We start from the raw sequence: 22,242 nt of genomic DNA on the forward strand, positions 1-22,242 counted from the left end.
ACTTTGCCACTCTCCACCCAGGTGTTAAATGGGTACCCGGTAGGATGTGAAAGCCTATATGTAGTATGCCTAGCAATTGAGTCTTGGAACTCTTGTTGGAATGCTCCCCAGGGAGTGGAGAAGGTGCATACATTGTATGCGGGCATGCAAGGATCCGATGACCGGGGTAATGATATGTCTGTAAAGCGCTTAGAGACGTCGTTCCGATGTATTAAGCGCTATATAAATGCGGAATATTATTATTATTATTATTCTTGACATGTTTGGACCCAGCTACTGAATACAACCTAGGAGTACCAAGACTACCACCATTATACAACAAACAACTCCCTTACCTAGAGAAGGTGGCCCCTGTGAAACAAGCTGATACAGAGTGGAGATCACATCCAATGTCTCCAGCCTTGAATGCTAACATGCTACCTCATGAGTACTGGAAAGGGATATTCTTACTGAAAGATGCAGTAACAGGAAACCATCACATTTTCCTTTCCTTTATCAAATGCATCAGTGGAGAGAGAGTCTTCAGTCAATTAACGTTGATCAAGAGAGATAATAGAACAAGCCTGAAACAAGAGAGTCTGTTGGCACTGTTACTGGCAAAACTGACTTTCCAAAATGACCACAACAGGCAGCCAAACTGAACCCTGGAAAACACATGCTGCAGCTCCATGGCAGAATGATAGCAAATGCAGATGATGCAGATGTGTCAGAATTGAGGAGGAAGATCCTGGCTCATTTATCTCAGTAGATTGGTAAGTTACAGGTTTAGTCTTATTTTGATTCTCACTTTTTATCAATTGGAAATTTATACAAAATTAACAACTGAGCTAAACATTAGGAGACTAAAACAAAAATTATTCAGATTAAAATATAAAGTATCCTTGATCCAGACTAGCCGCACATGTTCTTAACAATAGATGGATTGTGTGCTGTGTTCATTTGGTAGTGGAATACTTTGAAAATATTCCACCCAGAGCCGCATTGTCACAAAGTGAGCTAAATGGGGGGGAAAATCACTATTTTGTTGCTGTTTGATTCATTCATTTATGTTTACAGGGGAAAATTAGCTTGTTTTCTAGCAATATTTCAAAAGGCCTACAAAACGGGTATAAAGAGCTATGAAAAGGGTTAGAAAATGGCTACAAAAGGGAGAGAAAATGGTGAGTTGCTAACAGCGTTAGTACTGATTACTTTTTATTCACTGAAAGTTTAATCACCCAACTTTAGATTGAAAACTCACTTTGATATTGCTAGAATTTATTGAAAGATTTATAGAGTAGAAACGTTACAAGGAAATACATGGTTCGTCTTGCTGCTGGACTCTGACTAGTAGCATAATCTTAGTATTACGCTTGGCCCGATAGCACACATAGAATTGCAGAGAACTCACTGACCAAACCTTCATGAATTATGGTGTTGCAACAGACTACTCATCTTCTAAATCTTTGCCAATTATCTAAGCACCTTGGTTGATATGTGACAAATATCTTTAGACAAAATTAATGTTTTATTTAGTAAGGCAAGACCTGATTCTGTTAGCAAGATAAGTATTTGTTTAAAATGTATGCATACCATTACAAAAACGATACTTGAGCATACCTTACCCTCCCTGATATATCGCAGTTTCTGATAACTTGGTTCAAAACAAAGGTTAATCGCATGATAAAAAAGACGGACCTTTGATGTCTTCCTTTCAGCATCCTTCCAAAAAGTTAATGGGTTCATGTCAGGATGAAGAACTAAAGTACTCTGATCAGTGTCAAGACCAGTCTATCCTTGATCAATGATTTGGATGACAACAATCCTTTACGTGGCAACGTGATTAAGAAAGTATTTACCTGTAACAGAAGAATTCTAGAAGAATTCCTTTGATCACTTTGGAACCTTTACCATTCCAGAATGTCTCCTTGTCACAAAACAACCTAAAGAACGATGGCATATGGAGAACAGTGTAATCTTGATCAGTTTTGTGCTTTACGAGAATGGCCCACTTCCCGCCAAAGAGGTGGAGGACAGAGTACTGCTGCTTGACATCTACAGGAAGATATTTATTCGCATCACTTGGTCAGTGTATAAATCTAAATACCCTTAGACCAGCTACACAAATGGTCTTGTCCTGATCAATCAATGTGCTGGGTGTAAACAAAATCCTCTTCAGGCTAACAGTAACACAGTAGGGCCATCAAAAATTCATCTGCATCACAATGGGGACCTTGGCTTGCTTCTAGTCAGCATACTTCCTGCGAGTCTCGTAATCTTAAACAAGTGGAATGCCTCTGGCCGTCTCACCTGCATCACGCGATTCAATATTGCAGCAGTGCTGATTTTGAAAACTACTATAACTCGCACAAGATGTTCAGTGATACTTGGTTACTCTTATTTCCACGTTTTATGAACTAGACCAATACACTTATTAGAGATATGATGGCAATTCAACAAATACCCCCAACGTGGCCAAAGTTCTTTGACCTTACATGACCTTTGACCTTGATCATGTGACCTGAAACTCGCACAGGATGTTCAGTGATACTTGATTACTATTATGTCCAAGTTTTATGAACTAGACCAACACACTTTCAAATTTATGGCTGTAATTCAACAAATACCCCAATTTGGCCAAAGTTCATTGACCCTAAATGACCTTTGACCTTGATCATGTGACCTGAAACTTGCACAAGATGTTCAGTAATACTTGATTACTATTATGTCCAAGTTTCATGAATCAGATCCATAAACTTTCAAAGTTATGATGGTAATTCAACAGATACCCCCAATTCGGCCAAAGTTCATTGACCCTAAATGACCTTTGACCTTGGTCATGTGACGTGAAACTCATGCAGGATGTTCAGTGATACTTGATTAACCTTATGTATAAGTTTCATGAACTAGGTCCATATATTTTCTAAGTTATGATGACATTTCAAAAACTTAACCTTAGGTTAAGATTTTGATGTTGATTCCCCCAACATGGTCTAAGTTCATTGACCCTAAATGACCTTTGACCTTGGTCATGTGACATGAAACTCAGGCAGGATGTTCAGTAATACTTGATTAACCTTATGGCCAAGTTTCATGAACTAGGTCCATATACTTTCTAAGTTATGCTGTCATTTCAAAAACTTAACCTCAGGTTAAGATTTGGTGTTGACGCCGCCGCCGCCGCCGTCGCTGCCGCCGCCGCCGTCGGAAAAGCGGCGCCTATAGTCTCACTCTGCTATGCAGGTGAGACAAACAAACCACAAGAATCCAGTCTGGTCTCTTGTCTGATTCAGTCTATCAAGACTACATCCTCTCCATGTTTGGTGAAGCAGTTGTGCATGGTGTCAATGATGTCGTTGAGCCGTCTGTCAAGAGCTTCCAGATGCCAGTTGGTTAGGACCGGAGCTGTGGGGTCATGTGACAGCACCTGACTCATCACCTGACTAAGGCGACCATCTTTGAATTGCTGGAGTGTGTTCCATGTGCTTCGTCTCAATCTGTGGGAATTGAAATGGGATATTATACAAATAATGTGCTGCTCAGAGTTCACTGGGTCAACTTAGCACATGCAATAACTTTATTGTCCTTAGGCACCTTTACAATGGAGGAAGTTTCCGCTAGGTCGTCGAAATTCAGGAAGAAAACGCCTAGGACGTAGCACCAACTTTGTTGTTTTTGAAAAATGTGAGACAGTCCCGTGCATGCTACATCCTTACTAAGTTCATGTTGCATTGGTGTTGTTCCCACTGAGTTAATTGTGCATGTTGAAACGGTTCCAGCTACGTTCTCACCGTGTCCGTACAGATTGCGACTTGTTCCTACGTCTCGGTCACATGAGTATAATGATCCTGCTGGTCGACACTTTTTTTTAATCATACTCCAGAGGTCAGATAGGTATTACATCCCAGACTTACCACTTTGACCAGCAGTAGTTGCTATGTTAGTAGGTCCTAATAAGGTCCTTACTGCATCATTACTATGCACAGCGCTCCTGCTACATGGACTTTGAAATTTGAACATGTTCTAAGTCCACAAAGCGGAAAATAGGTCTCTAGATATCATGCAGACTATGCCACGTCATTAACAGTTCTCTCTATTCTCTCAGTAAGCGGTAGCCATTCCCACTGCATCATGGTCATTTTTTTAATGCAAGAACAGCATGGACGTAGCGCTGGCGTAATAGGGGTATTATGCAACGAGGTGTAGATAAACGAGATACCTCAAATTTTCTGTTTTGACAATATGGGACTGCATTTACCTTTACCATGATCAAATTTGGAAAAATATTGAAGTTTGCATTCAGATGCATGTTAACAATAAAAAAATTAATGTATACAACTTTCAAGTGTCAAATGAAGGGAAAGGACTGAGAACCTCACTTGAGTCACTCATCATGCATAACTGACAAACAGCTTTTTGAAACATCCCCATAGGACCCGTAGCTAAGCGATCGATCATGGTACATTTTTACACAGAGATCATACACAAAAATCAATACAATCAATTGTGAAAATATGATACCTACGATTATTTGTTTATACCTCATTCTCACTGGTGTGTGATCTGTCACAATTTGGCTTTCGTAGCTATTCACAAAACTTTTTGAACTGTCCAAATAATTTTCTAAAATCAAAATGATTGCCATGACTGACCTCAAGATCTCATAAGATCTGACATGATCACTACAATTACTCCACGATTTAGACCACAACAGAGGGAACAAGATATTATGAAACACATCCAGATACAGAACTCACCTACAACACTGATAGATAGGGGCCAAGATAGTACCTTCATCCAAGTAAGGATTGCCAAAACTTAAATGGATAGGAAAAGAAAAAGAAAGTTATGGCTCAAGAGTCAAGAAAAAGACCCCCAAACAAGACAAGGACAAAACACAAGGATACAGAATCAATTTTAACACTTTGCTGTAGACTAGTCATCATCATACAAACTTGTTTCATAAAAAACAAATGATTCAAACATTCATTTGTCTGATTTCTTTAAACAAGTGTTTTGCTTACCGGTATTTGATTAAAGTACAGGTAATAACACTGCATGCTGAGTATCTCACAATTGAGGAAAAAAATGCTTATTAAAGCAAAGGTTGTACATGTATTGCTTGTTCAGATGGCTTGCTAGAAAGGAGGGATATAAGATTGTATTTGTTTTTTTGCATTATGTGTGGGCCAGAACTGTATCCCAGTTCACTGGGGCATGTTTCATAAAGGCTTACAACTAGGGTAACTTACCATGAAAACCTTGATTGTGATTGGCTGTTGAGCCCTGTTACTTTGGTAATTGCCACAATGACAAAGTTACCATAGTTGTAACTGTATGAAATAAACCCCTGGTCATGTGTGTCAACAATGGTGAGTTGGCTTGTGACAATTCTCCCTATAGACATTGACCAAAAGTTCCTGGATCGAGCACACGCCATGAATTCACCATTCACATTGTGCACTGAACGAGAAGTTCCACTTCTTGTTAAGGCCCCCATTCCACAGAACGGAGACCATTGAAAGACCACTGAAAGACTTAAAATTGGTGAGGTCTTACAGCGGTCAAGATTACTGAAATTTGTCATCTCTGTGAAATGGCTCAGAAAGACCCCTCAAAGAACTCTGAAAGACTGATGAATATTTCTTGTCATACTGGTCTTAGACTAGTCCTATAGAGATCTTTCAATGGTCTTTCAGAGATCTTTCATACAACAAGTTATCTTTCAGAATTCTTTCCATGGACTTTGCCTGGTCTTTCAATGATCTTTCAATGATCTCTCATGAGTCTTACAGTGATCTCCACAAAAATCTTGAGATTGCCGAAAGATCATTGAAAGACTACTGAATATTCATCGAAAGACCGTTGAAAGACTGCTGAAAGACCACTGAAAGACCATTTTCCTGTTAGACCGTTGTAAGACTGTTTTGAACCGTTTCAAAAAGTTTTGGAGCCTACGAAGACCACTGAAAGATTGGTCAGGACTCGTGTAAGACCTCAAAGACCATTGTAGGTTCATTGAGAGACCTCTGAAAGATCAACCAGAATTCATGGTCTTTCAGCGGTCTTGTTCTCTGTGGAATGGGGGTTTAAGTGATCTGTGACCTAAAAACTTCCAGTTTACGTAATTGCCAGATTGAGTTTTACAGACGTTTATCAATCAGATATGATTATTTAAGACTGGGACCGGACCTTTAACGTCACCATCCGAAAGACTTGACCAGGGCTTGAACCTCCAACCTCTGCATCAATTTGTAACTTCCACCATTTAGCTTTGATTACAGGTGCATGCCAAAACGTACTGTAGTAAGTGCTAGTCTAGTCGTATCCACTTTTGAACGTGTTCTCAATCTCTTCTCACATTTTGAGCAGAAATCATCATAAAAATTTCTACTTGTGTTATCCTTATTTCTGTATTTATTTATTTATTTATTTATTATTTGTTTGGCGTCACCTGTGCCTGGGAGGCGAAAAGCGAACTGAATCACTATGACCCGCAGGTCTCTCCTAACTGATTGGGGGGAGTGCAGGTGTATCACTACACCGGGGTTCCTCCCTACTCTTATACGAACAGTGCAGTGGGTTCTTACCGTGCAAAGGTGGGGACTCTCCTCTACACAGGGCCTCCATTTAACGTCTTATCCAAGGGACTGAGTGTTCTCCATTGTAACATAGCCTGCATCTATGAAACATTGGAGAGACGTTTACACACAACGCACTGGCTTCAGTCATCCGCCCGGGGTGGACTCGAACCCACGATCTTTGGTTCGACGGGCAGATGCGTTACTGACTGAGCCAACAACGCCCTCTGATGTATACTATTCTTACCTTCAAGCTACCGGAAGTTACTAGGTCATACAAGTAAATGGCGTGAGCTACATCCGGGAACTTTTGGTTATTTAAGATAGCGAGAATTTGGACTTTGAATTTTGTTTGAATTCATTTGATGGTCATACCTAAAACAGGAATCAATGTTTAACATCTGTATTTTGTGATAAAATACACATAAAATCCCCACATCATCACCTCTTTGCATTGTCCATATGAAGGAGCATGCCCCTATCTCCATCCTTCTCAAAGGTCTCATACATGTGTCTATCAGCATTGCCTATCAGGTAGTCAAAGACAGCACCATCCGTCATATGTAGGATGAGGGGATGTCGTTCAGGAGGGACCCTCTTCATCAGATCAATGCAGTACTGGTCGTCTGTTTCCCATCTAGTTAATTGAAAAATTCAACTAATGTTTATTACTTTTTGTATGTTTTGTTACATGTACTTAAATTACTTTATTTATACATTGCCTACTAGAATGGGTTGCTCTTGTTCAAAGTCTACAGGAATCACAGAATTCACTAGTCAACATGTTAATAAGAGGACACTAATGATAATACATAAATGCATGCAAGTGCACAAAAGAAGGCAAGAAAAGAGGAAATTAATTAAATGACACTAAATATCATGCAATGTTATATTTGACTGTTAGCCAATCCCCCCCAAAAAAAAACATTAGACAAAATAAGAGCAACAATATGGAGAAAAACGAGAATAATTTTATATTTCTTATGTCATAAAATAAACACAAAAAAAGAGATTGGTTGATATCAGCAGTTCCCTTATTTGCATGCCAACATAATGTACATTGGACTATTTTGCAAATTAACCGAAACTATTATGCTTGCTTGATTTTTTTGGTCTCTTTTCATCCAATTAAACTTGATGCTAGGGTGGACTTGCCCTCAAACAAAGAAACCCCCAATTCCCCAGCTACTCACTTTGCTTTCTTTCCATCTTTGTATGTCCTTGACCAAAGATGTCTCCACTTCTTGAGTTTAAGATCAGGTGGCAGCCACAAGGTCAAAGACCCCTCCATCATAACTCCATCTGCACAGGCAGCATCTTCAGGCTTACAATAGTAACACTTGCCATAGAAGCAAGTATTGCCATCTGAAAAATAATAATAATAATAATATGCAACATTTATATAGCGCTTAATACAAATGTTTCTAAGTGCTGCATACTATTACCCCGGCTTTAGCACGGCTACCCTGATCGGGCGCATCGAGCATTCAAGGAATTCCTTCCTACCGGGTACCAATTTTCTACACCTGGGTCAAGAGTGGCAAATGTAGATAAACGCCTTGCCAAAGGACGCTAGTGTTGCATTGAAATTTGAACCCCGGAACTTGTGGTTCAAAGTCTGCAGACTTATCCACTGAGCCACAACACCTCTACATAAGTATTAATACAATACAAAATGGCATATAAAGGTATATATCAAAGTAAATATTTATTTCAGGATAAAAAAAAGAAAGTATTCTGTAAGTACGTCAACTCATGAGTTTCATATATATACATGTGTGTTTCTGAAATTTTTTGTTGGTAGTGATCAATTACCTAACAAGTAACCTACAAATCTGTGCAGCCCTAACAAATGAACACACCTCTGGCAGTCTCGCCTGCATTACGCGATTCAATATAGCAGCAGTACTGACTTTGAAAATGGATACATAATAATTATTTACAAAAAATGATAAAAATACTATGCTCATTGATCCTTGATCGTGTGTCCAAAGTCTTGTGCAAGACGATCAGTGATACTTGATTACCCTTAAGTCCACATTTCATGAACTGAATCCATAAACTATCAGTTATGATGGCAATTCAACAAATACCCCCAACATGGCCGAAAATCACTGGCCTTGGTCATGTGACCTTGAGACTCAGGCAGGATGTTCAGTGACACTTGATTACTCTTATGTCAAAGTTTCATGAACTAGATACATATATTTTCAGAGTTATGCCATTTAAAAACTTAACCTTGGTTAAGATTTCGTTTTGATTCCCCAACATAATTTAAGTTCATAGACCCTAAATGACATTTGACCTTGTTCATATGACCTGAAACTCACAAAGGATGTTTAGTGATACTTGATTACTCTTATTTCAAGTTTCATGAACTAGTCCCATATACTTTCTAAGTTATATGATGACATTTCTAAAACTTAAACTTTGGTTAAGATTTGATGTTGACGACGCCACCGCCGTTGGAAAAGCGGCCCTATAGTCTCGCTCTTCTATGCAGGCGAGACAAAAATATTCATCTAAACTTAAGGTGACAGAGATGAATAATGAACACACACACAATACCTGTTTAACATTATCATGTTAAGCAGGTCCCACTGGGAGAACAATTTTCGGAACTGAAGTGGCTACCCTGGGTAAAATATGACATCATTATTAATACATGGTATGTTATTTTGATCAATGCCTAACAGAGTATTCTCCTTACCTTTTTCTAAGAAAGTATCGTTCAATGTAGGCGAAGCGACCGGAAGTATTTCAGTTTTCAAATTGACCGTTCGTCCAACTACCAGCGGAGCCCTCCGAAAGTCTAATACTCTAATAAGAAAATAATACAACAAGAAATCTATATATTTATGAAATGAATAAAAGACAGGAAATTATACAATGTAGTTGCAGTGTTACACCGAGGCACTTTCATTGATGTTGAATTCCAGTAAAGAACTAAGATGACTTAATGTATATATATATATATTGTATTAGAAGTGAAAAAAAATACTTTAAAGCTCGTAAAATGATAGCTCCCAAGGGAAGCATTATGGGATTAGTAAAAAGAAGGAATGAATATTTTTTAGCCATGAAATGACAAGAAAAGATAAAGAGTCTGTAAAAATAGTCATTCAGCAGCTCGCATTGTTTCTCTGTCAAATAAACACGATCACATCACTCCTGTTCTTAAAGACCTCCATTGGTTGCCCATAAAGGATCGCATAGTTTTCAAAATTTTACTTTTGGTTTATCATATCATCAATGGATCCGCACCCGATTACAACAAGTCTCTTATACACCACTATCAACCTGCACGCACACTGCGATCATCCCAATCTAGTCTCTTACATATTCCACGATCTAAAAAATCCTGAAACGATCGAGCCTTCGCTCATGCCGGACCAGCCCTGTGGAATTCACTACCACTTGAGCTGAAGAACTCAAACTCTGCAACATCCTTTAAAGGAGAATGAAACCCTTGAAACCAGCTGAATCCATATCAAAGAGAAAAATCAAAGAAACATATTGTTGAAAGTTTGAGGAAGATTGAATGAATAATAAGAAAGTTATGAGCATTTGAATATTGAGATCACTAATGCCATGTAGATCCTCCAATTGGCAACGCGACCAAGATCTGTGATGTCACACACGTACAACTCCCTCATTACTTTAGTACTTTTAAATTTCATTTATATTCTCACTTTTATAGAGTCTATCACAAGGTGAGGTGTTCTCTTTATGAGAGGACAAGAACAGAGGTTTCACAACATTATATCATTGATGAATCGTTTGTCATATGATTAGAATGAGCAAAAAGAGATGTTTTGGGGTATATTTTCAGTGTCCAAAAGGGGAGAGTTGTTCATCTGTGACATCATAGATCTTGGTCACATTGCCAATGGGAGGATCTCCATAGCATTAGTGATCTCGACATTCAAATGCTCATAACTCTGCTATTGCTAGTCCTATTTTACTCAAACTTTTGTTGATCTTATTCTTTGATTTTTCTGCTTTCACAAAAGCTAACTTGCTCCAAGAGTTTCATTCTCCTTTAAGGGCAACCTAAAATTGCATTTGTTCACCAGCAGGTACTAGGTTTGAAGACAGACATTTTTCCTCATTCGTAATTTACCCTTTCTTGTACTTCCCTTAGTTCTCTTTACTTTTATGGTTTGCTCTCTTCTAAGCGCCTTGAGCATTTAATCAAAATAGAAAAGACGCTATATAAATCATATGTATTATTATTATCATTATAATCTGGATGCCATATTTGATTTCTTTTTATTTTCTTCTATTCTGTTTTCAAGAAATAAAAAAAAAGAACAAACACAGTGAAATTTAGAGAAATGTAAATAAAGTTGTCATATATCAATGAAAATTACAAATAATTACAAACACAATCAAAACATTTTTCTTTCTTTTTTTACAAATTGAAGGGGAAAGCCATCTGGAATGGATAGGGTGATGGTGATAGTGGGCTATAAAGTAAATAAAAGGAAAGCAAAAAGTATTTTGGAATAAAAACAAGAAATCAGACTAGAGGAAAGGTACATAGGATAAAGTGGAGGGAGGGGGTGAAGGTGATCTCTGTGAGTGTGAGGTTAATCTCACCATCCATGATCTCGCTATCCCCGTAATCGGAGACTAAACGGGATTTAAAACCTGGACGACTGACTGTATGTTACTGTAGCAATTCATGGGAAGAGGGTAAAGCCAGTTGTCAGGGCCCCGCCTTACAAAGAGTTACGATTGATCCAATCAATCTTAACTCTATGGAAATACATCAGTGTCATAATTTTTTCTGCATAAAATTTTTCAAAATGTCCTTTGTAAACAAAGGCGAACACACCAAATTGTCAAGAAAACAATTAATTTATGCAATTTACGCCATATCTAGAAAATATTTTGAACATTCATGCAGTTTAGATGTTGACGTTACTGGCCGTCCATAGTAGTGATTGATCGGATCAATCGTAACTCTTTGTAAGACGGGCCCCAGAAGTCTGGGTTACACTTCGTATTTCCGAAGGTTCGTAATTCCGAAGGTTCTTAATTCCGAAGGTTCGTAATTCCGAACCACGTAAATTGCCTATACCTCGATGTTCGTTAATCCGAAAACAAAAAAGGGTTCCTTAATCCGAACATTTGTGGCGTTATTCCGACGGTTCGTTATTCCGAAGGTTCGATAATCCGAAAACAAAATAAGATTCGTTGTTCCGAAGGTTTGTTAATCCGAAAAAGAAATAAGGTTCGTTGTTCCGAAGGTGCTTTAATCCGAAAACAAAATAAGGTTCGATGTTCCAAACGTTCGTAATTTCGTAACGAACCTTATTTTGTTTTCGGATTAACGAATCTTCGGAATTACGAACCTCAATTCGATTTCGGACTAACGAACCTTCGGAATTACGAACCTTATTTCGTTTTCGTATTAACGATCCTTGTGAATTACGAACCTTCGGAAATACGAACATTCGAAATAACCAAACCTTCGGAATTACGAAGCGTCGGAATTACGAATGTATACCGAAGTCTGTACCCTGCCTTTCAGTAGGAATTCACCTGTTTCATATAGTGGCTTTCCTGCATACTCCATTAATCTCTTGTGGATTCCCTGTGGGGTTAGATATCAAAAAGCTGGATAGAGAAACAACATGCTTTTTTGAGGCCATGGGAAATACTCCAAAAGAAAGTTCAATTTTTTTTATCTTGCATGTGCCTGAGCGTGTTGTTTTTCATACATGTACGTGGTGGTATGCTCCTATATATTGTTAATTGCATCATGAAATACTTTATTTCCTGAGCTTCACGGAGATGCGTGCAAACAATGAGCGCCATCCAGCTTTTTTTTTATATATCAATGGGATACATGCAGCTCTGACTATCAACAAATTGCCTCACTAGTGAACCATCTTTAACCAAGGTAGTTCCTTTACAAAGCCTATGGGATAAACACATTCAGTAGTCAACAGATAATTATGATTAGCATGAAAGTGAAGTTAGAAATACATACCTATCTAAATGAAAGGCAGCTATTTCTCCATTATGTCTGTCATAGCCTGCATAAGGAGTTCCATAAATAACAAAGTCTCGTTGATACCTGGAAAGTGAGATACAAGATCAAGGAAAGAGAGAAAGATCTAACATGTTCAGACACTGAGACTCTGTTGAGCCGAGGGATGACATCTTTCATACATTATCAACAAAAGCTATTGAATCATTTATCATGACATATATCAGTCAGTTTGGAGTAAGTTTCTTTGGAGTGACGGAGCATACAATTTGAACACATGTATGCCATTTAAATGAAATCTCACCGCTCTTGGGACCATGTAATCCATGATTATTTTCATGCGTTCATGTTTGGAATGTTTTGGACCGTCACATTCCTTAGATTGGAATACTGTATTCTGAAGAGTAGGGAACGGTTGTATATGACCCAGCTCTACTCGTAATTGTAATATGACTTGATAAGAAATAATAATAATAATAATACTAATAATATCGGCATATTTACCCAGGGTAGCCACTTCAGTTCCGAAAACTGTTCTCCCAGCTGGCCCTGCTATTATTATTACCCCGGCTACCTTGATCGGGCGCTCGAGCATTCAAGGAATTTCTTCCTACCGGGTACCCATTCACCTCACCTGGGTCGAGTGCGGCACAATGTGGATAAATTTCTTGCCAAAAGAAATTACGCCATGGCTGGGATTCGAACCCATGACCCTCTGTTTCAAAGTCCGGAAACTAATCCACTAGGCCACAACGCTCCACTAAGCTTCCATACCACTCAATGACCTTGCCCACCCCCTCCCCCCAATAAAAAAGAAAGAAGAATTCTAAGGCCAAAAGGAATCAGATAACTCTCGTACATAAATATCTGATGAGGTAACTTACCTCTTTGGCTTGTATACAACTAGTTGACCTCCTGCTAGCATCAACCTTGCCTTGAGTTGTGTACCTTTGAATCCGACATCAGCCTTGGTGATGGGTGCATGGGCCATCGCATACAGCACCGACCCTAGATCCTTGGCGGAAGATGGCATGATCTCACTTGACGTCACCCAACCTTCTGCTTTTCTCCACAAGCTGGAATACTCATGTCGCCTCTGAGGAATAAAGTCCGGTATGAGGTCCAGTTCTAGAGGATGAGTTTCATTTTGAAGTCTCTCAATGCTCTGCCCATTTGGAGGATTGCCTCGTATGTTCTCTATCTCCACACCCTGTGGAACTTCTTTCTCTTTTCCATCTTGTTCACTTTCGTCTGTGTTCCTGATGCCCACGATATCTACATTGTCCGACGTTTCCTTTTGTTGTCCATTCACAGCGGACTCATCTACATGACCTTTGACCTCATCCACCCCTGCATGACCCCTTTTGTCATCTTGGCCAGATTTGTAGTGTTCTCTCTCCACACTGTTTTTTCCTCTGTCGGTGTTCGATGGTGCTGGCATGATAACGATGATCGTCAACCACATACCCACAGTGAGTGCAGATACACAGAGCACCCATTTTAATTTTAACCTCATATTTCATCCAAGCAAAGAACTTGTGACTGTTCATGTCTTGAGTTGGCTTCACATACACATGCATGAAGGTTCCAGCAAAGTCATGTTCATGTAGAGTATATCTTCCTTCCTGAATAAGAGATAAGGATATTTTCAAGGAATGAGTATATCATAAACCAGGTGGGTCTTTCATAACTGTTCATAAGTAACTCAAGACTTAAAGAAAAACTGGTGATCAATCATTTCTTGAGTGTTCAAGATTCCGAATCATTTTGAATCCTACATATAATATGTGTAACCAGCCACCCAAACCAGCAATAAGTTGCCAGAATTGAATTTTGTTGAGATTATCAATATCACTGATTTTGAAAAAGCACATACACTGTACACATGCAGAGCAACACACCCAGAATTCGACATGTGCCTCCATACGGCATGGCAAACTCATTGCATAAGCCAGCACAGTTAATCACCACAACACACTCCAAAGACACTGCTGGGCAATTCTGTAAAATAATCAACCTTTTTGTACATCTGACCCCCATCTTTCTCAAGTTTTACTTCACTTCATAAACCAACCAAGTTATGGTCATTGGAGAGCATTACATGTACAAACTTTCGAAAGACACAGAAATCAGAGACATAAGATTTCATGAAGGCCCCACATATATATGGGGTCGGACGTACATATTTTATGGAATATACACAGGCAGTCAGGCACTATCACTCACCCCATGCAAAACTTATTTTTAACAAATAATAAAATTTAAATTTTGGTTTAAAATTATTACTTTCATAATAGTAATTATTCACAACCAAAATTTAAATTTGATTATTTGTTAAATAATTTTTATCTAGAAATTGTTCTTCAAAACGGCATTTCGTAACATCGCTCATCAAAGCTACATCATAACGAAGCGGTTCAAGGGTCAATCCTATTTTATTTGCAGTGTTTATGAATGGATACACATCAGATCAGTCTGGTAAGAAACCTCTCATATTTCTTATTTTTTTGTGTGAAATGTTCATACCTTTATATGCATTAGGTGTATAAAGGTATGTTATTTAATAGAATTCTGGTTTAAAATGCAATCGGCAGTCGCAATATTAGCAGTATTATACTTATTATTTATAATCACGTAATAAATTTCATTATTTGTGAAATAATAATTTTTATCTATAAATTGTTCTTCAAAACGGCATCGCTAACCGGATGTACGTCAGACGTAAGCGGTTCAAGGGACGACCCTATTGTATTTGCGTTGTGTACATTTGGATCGAGGGATCTACACGACATCGGTCTGGTAAGAAACCTTTATTTTTTAACATTTTAAATGACTATTTTTTTAAACCTTCCTATGCATTAGGCGTAGGAAGGTGTAGAGATTAATAAAATCACAACCATTTCCTCAAGACTAGATTAAATCTGTGATTTTGGAAGTTAATTCACTCTAGCTTCTAAAGTAAAAATATGTTTTCCCGAACTGAGTCTGTATTTATATACTAGATCTAGTGTGGGGATATCACTCGTGTCAAGGTGAATACATTTTATTGAGAGAATGTTATGGCCTGGAAAGTGACTTCGCATGTCTCTTCTACGGAAATAAACGGAAGCCCGTTGGTGGCGCAAATGAATTTCACAACCTTGATTCAGCTCCTCGGTAATTTTATAACTGTGTCTTAATTCTTTGAATGCGCAATTCTTATGATTACTTGACTAATTATGGGCACAATAAATGAAATACCTTCAAAAACATAAGTGATGACACATTTTTGCAAATAATTTAAAATGATGGCTAATAATAGGGATCCCAAAACGAAAATCTAATTTTTTAAATCTATGTTTAAAAGCATTGAAAAGTACCTCACCTGAATCAGCATATTAAAAAACCCCAAGTGAATGACTTTTAGTGTTCCAAAGAGATCTAAATATCTGTTAATCTGAGGCTAAAGTGGGTCCGAATTGTGACAGATTTGTGTACAAATTTCATTTTGAAATTTCGTCGACACGTATGCACAGAGCTCGGCACTGAACGAGGGATTGTGGGCGTGTCCTTTCTCGCCTCGGCCTATTGTTACCCAAATACACAACTCGAACGAAAGTGCGTTCACCGTCCCAGTTAGTCTCGGATCCGAGCTTATCCAAATAAACAATGATTAATTAACAACAAAAAATAGAAAGAAGAGAAAAGAGAAAAAAAAAATGGCTCAAATGCAGTCGTTTGGTGACGGATAGTATGCTCTGACCTCTTGCTGATATAAGGATTAGATATGACATAAGTTTTATGCCATGATAACTAAAGCATGGGGGGCGGGGGCACTGACTTTCAAAATAATAAATTCTTTAAACATCTATATCTAGGCAAGGGAGGGTCCAGGATTTTCCAAAGGGGGGAGGGCACTATTAGCGGCGGCAATCAAAAAAATTTAGGGGGGGCACCAACATTTTTGACAAAAAAAGGTTATCAAAGGGGGGACCGAAAAAAAAAAATTTAGACCCCAAAAAAGGTAACAACGTCCCCCCATAGGCAGCGGGGGGGGGGGGGGGTCGTGTCTCCCCTAAATTTGAGGTGGGGGACAATCGCCCCCCCCCTCCTAATATTTTTGTCGATAACCTTTTTTTTGCTTGTCAATTTTTTTTCCTGCGTGCCCCCTAAATTTCAGTGGACCCCCCTAAAAATTTCATGGGGTCTCCCCTAAAATTTGGTAGATAAACCTTTTTTTTTGGGGGGGGGGGGGCTTGTCACAAAATTTTGGTGGTCCCCCTCCCCTAAATTTTTGCTTTCCGTTGCCAATGGTCCCAACCTCAGATTTAGGGGGGACAGGGCCTATGGAGGGCACTTTTTCCCGATGCAAATTTGATAAGCATTACAAAATGTTTTTACCAAAAATTCAAAGTCATTTCGTCCCTAAAAATTGACAAGCAAAAAAAATAGGGCCTAATATATATATAAATATATATATATCCTCACTTTCAAGGGGCATGCTTGGGTAAAAAGGGCATGTTTATGTTACAAATTACAAATTTGGCTCTCGATAATTATGCCCCTTGGATCCACCAGTAATCTAAGTGGAATTTTTTGTTTTTAGTTTTGATATGGCTACCTTCTCGGAGGGCGTCCTCGCCGCGGTAGCTGGATAGTGCTGCAAAAGAGTAGGCCTTATACATCTTTTGCAGCATTAACTGACACTCCGAGACTTATAATTTTACCTTATACTTAAAAAATGAATAATACAAAATAAAACATAACACTTGTTTTTGGAGTAAGTTGATGTCAAAATATATTCAGTCTGGGGCATGAAGACTTGGAACTCTGCCCCATATCATTGTACTTGCCTCGCTCGATTTGTATCATAAAAAAAAATTAGAAATGTTTCCACATTAAAATATAGATCTAAGTACAATGGCCAGAAATAATAGTACGAATAAGCTAGCAGAATTTGTATCATACCACCCATATTATTGAACGCCAACGAAGGCAGTTTCTAAATCCTGTTTGCTTTATCCCACTTTTCCACTAAGATTTATCCCTTTTGCGTGTCATATGAAAGCAGTTTTGTGCGCAGATCTAGCGTACCGGTAGGACCACATGCAGTCATTAATAGCTCTCTTTAATTTTTTTTCAACAAATGATGTCTCATGCTTTCGTTAAAATTAATAAATTAGAATCCTTGTATATGGCCCTGGGAAGTGGGGTGCTCGGGTTGTGACCCCCAAGTTTTTTTTTTTTTTTTTTTAGCTGGTGGTGCGTTTTTTGTACACGTATATAGTTTAAAACAGGAAGAAGAATGACATTGATTTTTGTACCGCATTATTTTCATTAATTTATTGGTAGAAATACCAAAAAAAAGTTTTGAAAAAACATTTTTCAAAACGCGGCTCCTGGAAGAATGGAGAGACGGACGGAAGGAGAGAAATAAATAGGATGAAGGGGTGGATCCAGCTTTCGCCAAAGGGGGGGGGGGGCAAATTTTTTTTCACCATTATTTGTCCCCAATCGGCCGCGCGAATATGATTTATATTTGTTTCTTTGAAGAAATGTCACTTCTTAGATTTTTAATTTAATAAACTTATTATTAACTCAAAAAAACTGTCATGAAAAGGCGATTTTAAGTACTTTGATTTATATATATTTGAGGTATACATAACTCACCAATTTAAGCACGTGCGTGCAATGCTAGCTGATAAGATTTGACAATCAGACCTTAAAAAGTTATATTTTGATAAATTTATGGAATAGGGCCTACATGAAGAGGATAGGTACTCCACAAATGAAATAATGCTAGGGCACAGCGTGAGCTCAAAATGTTGATACTCAGATCATAAAACGAATATTTTACAAAGCACTTTTTTATTGATTCGTTATACCTCGGTCACACTTTTTCTACGGCGAGTAGAAAACAGTCGTTTAAACATTTTTTTGTGCCAGCTAAATATAGGTGGTTTGAATAAAAATGACTCTCCGTACGGCCGCCGCAGAGCAAATGTGACCGAGGTATAAATAAAAAAGAATAATGAAAGTTCAATGTCCTAGCTGACCGTACAGTATATGTTTTGTATTTTGACTGCAAAGCTTAAATGTCAAGCTCATATATATCAGCCTATTGAGCAATAATTATGTACTCATCGAAAATGAGCAATGCGAGTGCGAAGCGCGAGCGAAAATTTCAATTTTGCATGTTCTTTTAAATCATCAAAGTCTCCCCTCCCTAATTTTATTCACTTTTCTCCCTCCCTTTTCCCCTCTTCCTTTTCCACTCTCTTTTCCTTCTGTTTCTTCTTCCTTTCTCCATTTTTTGGTCTTTAATCCGCCAACAGGGGGGGGGGGGGTGACCGCCCCCTGGATCCTTCTATGGTAGCGATGGTGAAAGCATTTGAATTATTCACCTCACAGTGTTAAACGGGGAAAATAGGAAATGGTTAAATTTTGAAAATCATTAATGTGGAGCCCTATTCAAGTTTAGTTTCATCTATATACACCTTGACAGGGGCTGATCCAGGATTTTCCAAAGTGGGGGCATTCAAGACCTAGTATGCTAGGAAAAAATCATTCCATACACAAAATTCCTGGGAAAAGTTGAAAAATAAGTCCTCACTTGAGAATGAACGACAAAATCCACTAACAAATATTTGATATATTACGGGAGGGGGCACCTTTATTTGTCTCCCCTTTCCTTATTCCTCATCCATTCCATAGGCAGATCCAGGTGCCGGACCCAATTATGGGCGGCGGCAACCCCTCCTACTGGCGGTGCGATTTTTTTTTTTTTTTTACGGCGCAGATCGGGGAGAAAAATTGTAGTCCCCCCCCCCCCCCCATTAGCAAAATTTTGATCTACACCGGGTATTTGTCTGTCGTACCTTCCAGTAAATGAAACAACAAAATAAAAAAAATCACCGTTGCACTAGAATTAAAATTTTTGCGAGTCTTTATTTTTCAAATATTTTTGTTTATAATGGTATTCATTAATTATAATTATAGTGGAGGTTCGCATCCCGAGAATGTGAAATGAAAAAAAGAAAAAAAAAATTGCACTGAACAGGAAACACTAAACGTCCTTTTCAATTCCAATTTACTTAAAGTCATTCAAAAAAAAATAAGCATAATTTTTTGATACCTTAACTTGTTCATCACGAATACAATGAAGCCGACAATTATTTAGGTTTGTTTTGGATTAATCTTTATAATAATTCACTTCAAATAAAATTCATACATTAACAGGAAAATATCACAGAAAATAATTTAAAAAAATTAATTGCAGTTGTATAAAACATCATAGAAAATAACATGACAGATAAATTTTATCTCGACAGGCACACTGTTCATTCGATCATAAAACAATCGCGCTGTTTCACTCCTTGTACACGCACAACTCTATCAGTGTTGTTTCATCTTCATCTGTCCTCAATGGCAAGGACACCAGCATGATTCATTCACTTCAAATAAAATTCATACATACATATACAGGAAATATCAAAGAAAAAATTATATAACAAATCAATTGCAGTTGCATAAAACACGATAGAAAATAACATGACAGATAAATTTTATCTCGACAGGCACACTGTTTCATTCGATCATGAAACGATCGCGCTGTTTCACTCATTGTACACGCGCAACTCTATCTGAATTGTTTCATCTGTCCTCAATACGGCAAACACCAGCAGTGCAGTGACGATAATAAGTTGCAGTTGCACGTGCGCGGAGAATGAATTAAATTCGGCGGCTGAGTAAAGTCTAGCGAGAAAGGTACGTCACCAGCGAACTTCACGATAGACCACGCCTACTTGCCGAGGTAACCAACGTTGATTGACGGCCCATTTAGTTTTTTGAGTAGTATGAAAAAGTACAGGCATGTATAAACTTCATTTTAGTTTGAATTCATTAAAAAAAAACATTTTTCTTCTAATATAGATGTTTCAAACATATTCCATGTGGAAAACATAATTTTTAAAACATTTATTGCTATATTTTTATCATGAAAAAAGGATTTCTTACGCAACAACAAGTATGATATGTGTGGGCAAGAGAACTACCGTTTTAGCCATAAAGCATATTTTTTATGATTTTATTGTGAGCCTACTCAAGGATTTTTGTTTATTTTTTATGAATTTCCAGACCAAGTTCAACAGCGCCGTCTCGAGCTTGCAATAACGCATGCGATCGCACGCATTTTTCTCCATAGCGAATACACGCGACGAAACTCTGTGGATTTCTCGTGGATTTAACCTCCAAACGTCACTTTCGATACCACATGAAGGTAAGACACTTCATCCCACATAAGTCAATTTAAATATATAAAACACAGGGCCTAATTTTTTTCACTAAGATGAACTAATTTGCTGAGGAAAAGCATTTCAATGCTCATTTTTGCCGTCGAGAACAGACGATGGTGGCAATGCACACTGTTTACGCACTTGCAATTGGCTTTTCATTTGCCCATAGCAATTTTGCTCAGTGGATCGGCCGACCTTTTGGTAACTCTACTAATAAGTAATAAAAATAATAGAAAAAATCTAAGTACCTGGAACGAAACCAGCATTACAAGCTTTAACGAACGTCAATAATACGGTCTACCAAAGTCTATACAATGAAACGATTGGATACTTCACGGACTTCACGTAACGCTTTGCGTCGATTTGCGTGTATAGTTTAGGTGCCTTATCTTCCCCTTGGCCTTGTCGTCTTTGATATGAATATGAATCGCGCACCCTCTTTAGGCATGTTAGGCCAAAAATTGATGTTGTCGCGGATCTGCAGTACAGGCAGCGACGTCAAGAGCAAGAAAAGATGAGGAACAGAGAAGGGAACAGAGTGCTCAAATAAGTCACCAAAGTCCAAATGGACTTCAAGTTCTTATCGATCAGTAACTGTAAGTGAAATGGAACAATTTAATGAGATTTAAAATTTCGTAAAAGTCATGTATTTTGTGCAATCGCAAGAAAGTGTTTCATCTGGACTCCAGGAATCTCCAAATTCTGTGGAAGGATCAGCTCATAGTCATAGAGTCGAGAGTTGCATGCGTCGTGCCTTGATTTTACCGTGCACGGCGGCAGTAATGCACCCATGGGTGAGGTTGGTACGGCCACGGCACTCACACAACATGCGAGGTTAGTATATGGTACTAACCTCGCACAACACATGTGATTTCATAGTGCATTTTGACGTTTTCATTCATCACAAGAATGTGAGGGACTAAACTACGCCAAACCTTTCAATATTTGTCCGCTATGTTAATATTGATCGTATGATCAAGTTTTTATGAAAAAGCAATTATAAACTATTTATTAAAGTGTTTTTATCGCTTACCTCCAAATCTCAACTAGGATACTTCGCTCGGTCCGTCCTTAGTCATCCTTCGTACTGCGGTGGAAATTACGCAAACAACAATCGAAATGCGAAATTTTCCTATCGAACATTCTCGATTCAAGTCGTCGGCGCATAATAGGAAATTGTACCAAAAATCAACATAGTTCTCTATTTATTCAAACAATTTTTTCTGGGGTGCACTTGACCTTTAAGAGATTTTCCAATGAAAATATTACATGGAACTTGGAAATACAAATCATAATTTGGTTGAACAAAATGTTTTCTGTTAAAGTATAAAACAGAAGAGGAACATATCTTTCACGTATTTTTATATCCAAAATATGTTGCCTTAGTATGGAATAATCACAATGACAT

The 22,242-nt window shown here is 38.1% G+C and overlaps 1 protein-coding gene across 1 annotated transcript; it reads right to left on the reverse strand.

The window, feature by feature from the left end:
• Positions 1 to 1,052: 1,052 nt before the first annotated feature.
• On the reverse strand, positions 1,053 to 21,925 carry LOC129278012 (glycosaminoglycan xylosylkinase-like). Its single transcript, XM_064110221.1, has 8 exons — positions 21,868 to 21,925; positions 13,446 to 14,186; positions 12,562 to 12,648; positions 9,271 to 9,380; positions 7,754 to 7,925; positions 7,006 to 7,197; positions 4,737 to 4,796; positions 1,053 to 3,476 (listed from the first exon to the last, which is right to left on the reverse strand). The coding sequence occupies exons 2-8, from the start codon at positions 14,075 to 14,077 to the stop codon at positions 3,269 to 3,271; spliced, it is 1,461 nt and encodes a 486-aa protein (XP_063966291.1). The 5' UTR covers positions 14,078 to 14,186; positions 21,868 to 21,925; the 3' UTR covers positions 1,053 to 3,268.
• Positions 21,926 to 22,242: the final 317 nt, after the last annotated feature.

This window comes from Lytechinus pictus, chromosome 15 (genome assembly GCF_037042905.1).
Source record: "Lytechinus pictus isolate F3 Inbred chromosome 15, Lp3.0, whole genome shotgun sequence".
NCBI classification, from domain to species: domain Eukaryota; kingdom Metazoa; phylum Echinodermata; class Echinoidea; order Temnopleuroida; family Toxopneustidae; genus Lytechinus; species Lytechinus pictus.

Excerpts from the sequence above, each read along its gene's own strand:
- LOC129278012 (XM_064110221.1), bottom strand. The coding sequence starts at position 14,077 with ATGAGGTTAAAATTAAAATGGGTGCTCTGTGTATCTGCACTCACTGTG. Across the intron at positions 7,926-9,270 it reads CGATACTTTCTTAGAAAAAG|ATGGCAATACTTGCTTCTAT; the intron begins GTAAGGAGAATA and ends ATTATTTTTCAG. Across the intron at positions 4,797-7,005 it reads CATATGGACAATGCAAAGAG|TTTTGGCAATCCTTACTTGG; the intron begins GTGATGATGTGG and ends TATCCATTTAAG.